The following is an 8,078-nucleotide window of genomic DNA, read 5'->3' as shown; positions in this document are numbered from 1 at the left end:
CAGAAAATCAGAGGGTATAATATTGCTTTATACAATGATTGAGTCCCGTAATTAGTCAGGTTAACATACATCAAACATCAAGGTTTAACATTAGTTTCAATTATGCATTTTGAGTATAGAACAAAATTAGCTTTATGCTCTGTAACTGTTTATGAATCACATCACTTTATAATCACAATTATCTAAGCACAAGAAAACATTTTATGTGTATTTTGGTCCTCAGTGTAATAAGCTTTTAGTTAAAGGAGAATCAATAAGGCTAAATATATTTTATAAAATACCATTTTAAATATGATCCAGTTAAAGCCTGAAGCAGTGTGGTCCCCAGAACTGCTCTACTCCATGACAACCCCACCACAGCTCCTGTTGTTCACACATTGTTGTCAACACACTCATTTAAAAGTTTGCCTTTGATGTAGCAGTTAGTGCATTTGTATTCTCTGTTTTTTGGTTTGTAACAACGAAATATTTTGTGACCTAGTTTGGATTTTCCAAGCTGAGTAAGGGCGGCCTCTATTTCCGTCTTTTTAATCACAGTACCTTTACTGGTCCTGTCAAAAACTTTAGAAAACACAAAGGCGTGGTCTTTCCATTGGTAGTTCTTCCAGACTGTATCAATCTTTTTCAGGATATTGTTCCCATTGTCTGTATTTGTACACTTTGCACCACATGGAGAAAGGTATGAATAGAAGAGCAGAATTTTACCTTTACCTCTGTTAGCTAAAGGTTTCATATTGTCCAGAACACGTGCCTCTGCATGCTCAGTATATTCGGGAAACTTTTTAAATTTTGCTGCAACCACATTGGTACCTTGGTACACTTCATCCTTTGAAACCTTGTCATTCACAGTTTCTGCGGGGTCTTCTTTAAAGATATTCTTAAGCTTGTTCACATCCTGGTCTCCGGGGATGTTTACAGCCCAACTGACCTGGCCTTCAATGCTGTACCTGCCAAAGAAAACAGACACACAGTGTTACCTTGTGTCAGAGTATCAGTATAGATACAACACTGGATGGAGATAGATTATGGTATAGTATTTATGGATGGTGTTTTTTTTTTTTTTTTGAAATGGGAGAATAATGAGATAAGAAGTCATTAATTTAGAAACAGCAGAATTATTTTTTAGGAAATCTTATCTCATAATTATCAGGTAATAAGTTGTTGAAGGGTTTTTGGGGTGAAGTTAGTGACAACTTGTGACTGAAGATCAACTGTATTCATGTATCAGTTGTATTTTCTTGTACTTTCAGGAACTAGAAGAACATTTACTCACTCTGTGTTGATGCCTCGTACAAACTGTGCAAGCTTGTTCTGATCCACATCACCCAAACTGTTTCCAGTAAACAGGGTAAAGGCCAGCACCGCTGCCATCCAAAACACGGCAGCCATCTGCACACAGATCAATTTATTTCTTACATAAGAGAGTCAGTGAAAAGGGAAAACTAAATTCTCATCACTTTATAGCACACGTTATGAAAAAAGAAGAGCTGTTAAAGGTCCAGTGTGTAACAGTGTAACATGTCATTGTTCCCAAATCAATATCAAGATTATCACGAGTGATAGAGCATGTGTTCAAATCCCACCAGTCCCAGCCGCAGCACAGAACAGGAAGCAGAAAGTCCGGTCTATTTTTCTAAATAAAATACCACGCAGACTCCGTATGGAATTTCACGCTACATTGACAGTGTGACCAGACCAGAAGTCAATCAGTCAGAGTTAGAGGAGATTTTAAGCGGAGAAATATCATTTTGTTTTCTTTTTAAGGACAAATTGCACAAGTAAACAACGTCGGACAGGCAACACGCTCTGAAGACGCTCCACTTCTGAAACGCAGATCACAAAGCTAAACCGCATCGCAGACATGATCACATAAATAAAATTTGGTTTCTAAACAGCGAAAGAAATTGCACTATTCTTTGATGAAACTGCTGAAGCCAAGACTTTAAGTGATGTCCATTTTCCACATTATTGAACGTAATTATCGGCTAAAACAATAATCAATTTTTTATACTAACGGCCAATAAAATATCAGCACACAGATATAATTTCATGTACTGCTGCTTTCACTTTCACAGTGCAGTTAAAGGTTATAGATTAAACAATGCAGAAAACTCACCTTCACTATTATCTCTCACAGGATCTGTTACTCTAAAAAACCCCAGAAAAGAACAATAAATATATGTTTTATTTACATTATCTCAAAGTTACAGTGACGTCAACTTTAAATCAAATAAAATTACTTTGCACAGTCACACTCATAGCAAGTAACTCATACAATTAATTAAATAATTTTACGATAAAAATTCAAATTTATTGATTTAGAGCAACTTTTTCAGTTGCAAACATTTTTTTTATTAATGAATAAAGTTGAAATAATAATGTTGGTAATCATGTCAGCTGAATATTGTGTGTAATGTAAAGTCAAATCTTTACACTTTATCCTATTAAATGTTCTCTTAAAACCATTTACTGTTTATACTATTGTTCTCAAAGATAAGATAAGATTAATTAAAGATAAAGGACATAATGTGTTTGCAATTATATATTAAAAAGGAAATCGTCATATAACTCACAATAATTTATATAATTCATGTTTAAACTGCTGTGTTACTTTTGGCCCAACTGACAGGGTCGACAGTAACCACACGTTCAAAGTCAAATTAAACTGAAGTCGTTCCACATCTGTATGAAATATTACATGGTATTGAGTTACCAGCTCTCCCCTTTTAATTGATATGTTGGTGGCACACACAGAGCATTAGATTTTAAGATGTTCTTTTACCTGTGTGTTGGGGAAAGATGTTTGTGGGATGCTCTAAAGCCGTCGTCTTCTGGCAAACAACAACTGACCAACTCCCCGACTAACTGCCCTGCCCTCTGCCCACAGACTGCCCCCCTGAGAAAAAGAGTGTAACACCAACTCTGCCTCGTCGTGACTTGCAGATTGAGGATGGTGATTAATTTGGCTGAAATGGAGAAGAAGGCGCAGTGTGGTTTCTACTGTCTGTGTAGAAGAGGAAGAATTCTAGCAGCTGAAACAGACACGACACCTTTTTTAGTTTTAAAATGTTATCAAATAATAATGATTAAATTGTGTTTTTTTTTTAAACTAAAATGTGTTTTTAATTAATTGAAATAATTGAGCTTTAAATGGGGTCGCAGGGTGTAAGAAAAACTGTGAAATTGCTTCTTTCTAAGTTAAGATTTTTATTTTAAGATGTAAACTTAAAGACATATATTTTACAGGGCCTTCACTCTCTGATAAACAACAAGTATGTCAGCTTAATTGACGTCACGTGTACCTTCAGGCCAAACCATGACCATGATCCTAAACCTTTTTGTTTTGTTTTCATGTAATAAAACATTGAGGGAAGAAGTGAGCAGAGAAATGTGTGGTCTTTAAAATATGCTGGACTACAGGGGTCAAACCTGTGAAATGATGCTAGTGATGCTGCAAAATGACACACAGACAGAGCAGAATGGATGCTGAGCCAAGCTTTAATCAAAAACAAAAATAATCATAGGATTTACAGAAGTAGACAATGACATGAGTACTGTATGAATTTTAGTCCTAATCATTGGCAGTATGCATAACATCACCCTGTGTTCACCCTGGTGGCTGAAGCTGGACCTCTTGGGAAATGTAGTTTCTGTATTACTAATGTAGCACTATGAGGCATACAAATAGGAGCCATAATTGCGGGGGTGACTTTTTTTAAACTGGGGTGAGAGGCACTTACTTATGCAGGGGTGGCATGAAATACGTGTCTCATTATTTCAGTCATTCCCAATTTATGCAATTCCAATACTGTTTATGGGCCCCAGTGTGCAGACATATTCAAATACACTATTGTGGGTACCCATAGAACCAATTTTCATTAAGATATCTTGAGATCAGATGCCAGGTTTTCCATCGCTTAAAATTTAGCCTAACTTTTGAGCATTATTTGCCCTCCTGCCCAAGATGCTAGCATGTCATGTTGATAGCAGTGGATGCGGTAGGTCATCTAGTTTCATATGATACCAATATCTTCAATCAAGCTATAAAACAGAGCCTGTCTTATTCTCTTAAAGTGGAGTGGAACAGGTAAGGAGAATTGGGTGGCACTTGGGGTGGCCAATTAGATTTTATGTACATTTCATGTCCCCTCTCTGCAAACTCTCTGGTAAAGACTTATGGCCGTTTATGTATACATAGATTTGAAGCTCATTCTGCGTATCCTCTCCTCCCACTAACTCCGCTGTCCTTTCTTGTCTTCCGTGGTTGATTAATCCTCTGCATTTCTGCACCCCTGGGCCTGTTCTCCCTTCTCTTTGGTTGCTTACTCTTCTGCCTCCTCTCACTCTGCTGTTTAGCCCTCTCCTCTACCCCCTGGCTCCACTGTGTTGTCCCTCTGCTCTGCGCTTTCTTCCTTTTGTTTTTCTGTGTTTTCTTCTTACTCTTCTGCTTGTTCCCCCCACCTCCTTGTTTTCTCCCTACTCTGCGTCCACCCACTTTTCTGGCTTTGTGTCTGCTAAGGTCAGCCTGACCTCCTGTATTACTGTCAACATCTGTATTACGGACACCTTCATTAATATTCTTCCCTTTCTTGCCCTTGCGACGTCTTTGGCGGCACTTGCCCCCTCCACTGCCGCTGCCACCCTGACCTCCTCCTGTATTACTGCCAACATTTGTGGACACCCCTGCGCTTGGATTAATATTGTTGCTTTGTGAAGTGGATGGCAAGTTGTTGCTGGGACCAGGCTGGGAATTGTCTTCAAAACAATAGGGGGCAACTTGATTACCAGCAGAGCAGCTTCTGCACTCAGGTGTACCTTTTATGTTGCAACGGAATATGTTTCTCAGACCAACTGATTGCACAAGCCGCTCAAGGGCTTCACGGTTCTCCTCAAGTTCGGATTTACCAGGGGGCTGGAACACATCGGAAAACACAAGAGCATAGTTATTCCAATTCTTAATCTTTTTAACGCTTTCGAGAATATTCCCTGATACTCCCTCAGCTGCACATTTGTCATGACATGGAGAAGCAAGAACGTAGAAAAGCAACAAATCATTTTGATTGTTGACCAAGTTGAAGTGCTGCAGAGTACGGTACTCTGCATGATCAGCTCTACGATTCGAAACCGATTCAAGGCACTCTTTCTCAGTTTTACTATCCTGACGCATCTGCTTCAGCTCAGCCCATGTCATAGACTCTTGATTACATTTTGTCAGAACATCCTTCCATTGCACAGGTTCATTAGGACACCATTTCACAACATCAGGCCATTTCAGAACAGTGGCTGCAACCACTCTACGGCCAGGGTACACTTTACATTTTTGAGTGACAGTTTGCAGAGTCAGTGTTAAAGACTTGACTGATATCATACTTTTTGGTTTTATCGTCGTATGGAACGGCTACAGCCAGGCTGAACATGGGTGATCTACTGTAAAAGGAACAAACACATACACAAAATGTAAACTTTTTAAGAAGTAGAAGCAACAGAAAGATAATCTATCTGTCCTGAACTTCAGATGTAATATTTAATGTGAATTCAAAAATAGACACATGAAAAATCCTCAAGGGCATGCATTGTATCATGTAGCATTGTTCTGTCAGTTTTTGGTTCTGGTTTTATAGTCATCTCTCTTTGCTATAAAGCACATTGTAACTATAGTTTTAAACAGTTCTATATGAGTTAAGTTTAATTCATTACTTGCTAACCTTTTACCGTTGACCGGGTAGTGTGGTCTATACCTGCCAAAGGAAACAGATACAAATTTTTTACTGGTATGTTTGATCGTTTGATACAGAACAGAAGTTCAGAGAGTTTGATAGATGGTACGATGCATTGATTATAAAAGACTGAATATCAGACACAGACAATCAACAACAGCCCACTCTCAAGGTTCTTATAAGAATTCATTGTCCAGGACCTTTTTAAGATCTAGGACAGCTTGCTCACAGACAATGGTCTGTGTTTAACGGACACTCTGCGTTAGTTCACTTGGCTGTTCTCAACACAGACAAGTTTGCTGCTTTCCAAATAGACCCTTTTTCACTGCAGCAGCAGGTGTTAGCTGTGACTAATTAAAGCCCTGAGAATTTTTGGATAACTCATTGCAAACTGACAACTTGTTTCAGTGAGAATAAAATCGGACTGTTTGGAGGGTAAATGTGAGGCGATTGCATCATACATGTCTGTATGTTCTGCATCTTCACAATTATAAACAAGGAAGTGAGTTTGGTGACATTTTGCGCAAGAAACTACAATGACTGGTCAAATTGCAAGGTCACACAGGGATTGGTTGAATTTGAATTTGAATTGTTGCGATTGCAACATTGTAACTTCCTGGAGGGACGGATTAACAGAGGAGTTCACAAAATCAATGGAAAGTAATCATGTAAAAAGAAGAATTCCAGATCCAGATATCTAATCAATGTGTCAGGTATTAATTAAGATATACTTTATTAATCCCCAAGGGGAAATTCTTTTTTCACTCTTACTTTACACACAGGCCCGAAACACAATCATGCAACAGCAGGGTTTATAGACATGCAATGTTAATGAGAGTTAAATCTGAACATTAAACAAGTTGACTCACGTGGGCACGATATTAAATACGATTGTTGCAAGTTCATTCTGGTCCACCACAGCCCAACTGTTTCCAGTAGACAGCAACAAGACCAGCACTACAGCCAGCCAGCACAGGCCCGCCATCTGAGGGTTTTTAAAAAACATCATCAGCATAGAGGATCTCATAATGTCTCTATCTTCAGCAGTTTTTTTTAAAATTAAAAAAAGCAAGCTTTCACCACAAAACAAGCTGCTCGTGATAGTTTTACTTCTAATGTTTAGATTTTGCATATTTACATGAAACATTAAAATGTGTAATTTAAATAAATCTGCCAAATCTTTTTCTTTTTCTTTTTCTTGAGAAGGAATTTATTGAAATTCTATGTATAAATATGACTGCACCTCTCTGACCTCCATTTTAGAATGACAGTTTAACTGAAAAGTAAAATAACTATTTTCTTTGGGTGGGCTAACTGTAATATTATTACTGAAAAATGAGTTAGACTACTAGTCACTGGGGAAAGTAATTATATTTCTGTAATATTATCACTAGTAATGAGTTACAACACTACACACAGACGAACATAGCAAAATAAAATTAATTATTATATAATTAAATACATTTTCTGTTTAGAGATATGATTTTTCTTAAATCTAGCCAAGAGAAAAATGTTTTTACCTGTATTAGTGGGGAGACAAATCCTGTTGACCGACTCTGTTTCCTTCTTGGTGGAAGGCATTGAATGTGGTTAGAAGAGAGTGACATTTTTATAGGGGGAGAGTCTGACTGTGGCCAAACCCTCAGACCAGACCATGGCTGCATGACCTTATATGAACAATAAATTATATCGAGAGAGGAACTGCAGAAAAACATTCTGCTGTTTGATGTAGGAAGTTTAATAGAGACCTCATCATTCGTGTTGTAACATAGCCCTAACTGATGAGGGCACTCTGATTAAATGCTTAAAAAAGGGTATTTTGGGTAGTTTTTCTGATCTTTTGATATTTATATCCAGTGCATTACTATGATATAGTGGCACACCATATATATGATGTTATATGATATGTTTTTGAGTTCAAATATCTTCATTTGGGGCAAATGTCCAACCAAATATTGATATATTTGATTAAATGAGAATATATTTCTCATGCCACCCTATGAATAATGTCACAGTATCAGATGTCTGCAGAATTACACCACCTTTAAAAGCAGAATGAGTAGGATTTGTAGGTTGCTGTTTGTTAATGCACCATTAAGAGACCTTAAGAGACCTTTGTTTAAGAGGAACTGTTCAACTTTCATCCTGATTGCAGATTGATTTGATTTCAGCAAGAAAACACAAGAGGAAGGAAAGGGTCAGTTCAGTACCTCGGTGCACTGCGTCCTGTGAGGTGAATCAGGATCTGGTGTAATCTGGTTGTTTTATAAGCTATGCTATAGCAAAAGTGTTTACTTTTGGTCGTAAATCAGTTCATATTTTTAGTTAAATTAACTTATATCTGGATTTTAAGGCGCAATT

General features: G+C 37.6%; 2 protein-coding genes across 2 annotated transcripts; both read right to left on the bottom strand.

Annotated features, from left to right (window-relative positions):
* si:dkey-96g2.1 lies at window positions 1-2,870 on the bottom strand. Its single transcript, XM_035660782.1, has 3 exons — window positions 2,783-2,870; window positions 1,274-1,389; window positions 1-947 (listed from the first exon to the last, which is right to left on the bottom strand). Exons 2-3 carry the CDS (start codon window positions 1,387-1,389, stop codon window positions 371-373), a joined length of 693 nt encoding a protein of 230 aa, XP_035516675.1. The 5' UTR covers window positions 2,783-2,870; the 3' UTR covers window positions 1-370.
* A 627-nt stretch (window positions 2,871-3,497) lies between these two features.
* LOC118327294 lies at window positions 3,498-6,685 on the bottom strand. Its single transcript, XM_035660596.1, has 3 exons — window positions 6,587-6,685; window positions 5,706-5,738; window positions 3,498-5,427 (listed from the first exon to the last, which is right to left on the bottom strand). Exon 3 carries the CDS (start codon window positions 5,366-5,368, stop codon window positions 4,208-4,210), a length of 1,161 nt encoding a protein of 386 aa, XP_035516489.1. The 5' UTR covers window positions 5,369-5,427; window positions 5,706-5,738; window positions 6,587-6,685; the 3' UTR covers window positions 3,498-4,207.
* Between the last annotated feature and the right edge of the window lie 1,393 nt (window positions 6,686-8,078).

Source organism: Morone saxatilis, unplaced genomic scaffold, assembly GCF_004916995.1.
Source record: "Morone saxatilis isolate NCDOM2014 unplaced genomic scaffold, NCSU_SB_2.0 Contig17, whole genome shotgun sequence".
Lineage (NCBI taxonomy): Eukaryota > Metazoa > Chordata > Actinopteri > Moronidae > Morone > Morone saxatilis.
This window is presented reverse-complemented; position numbering and strand designations above follow the sequence as displayed.

Bases quoted from the DNA above. Each gene is read 5' to 3' on its own strand.
- si:dkey-96g2.1 (XM_035660782.1), bottom strand. From the start codon at position 1,389: ATGGCTGCCGTGTTTTGGATGGCAGCGGTGCTGGCCTTTACCCTGTTT. The intron at 948-1,273 runs GTGAGTAAATGT...TTTCTTTGGCAG, and splicing joins GTACGAGGCATCAACACAGA to GTACAGCATTGAAGGCCAGG.
- LOC118327294 (XM_035660596.1), bottom strand. From the start codon at position 5,368: ATGATATCAGTCAAGTCTTTAACACTGACTCTGCAAACTGTCACTCAA.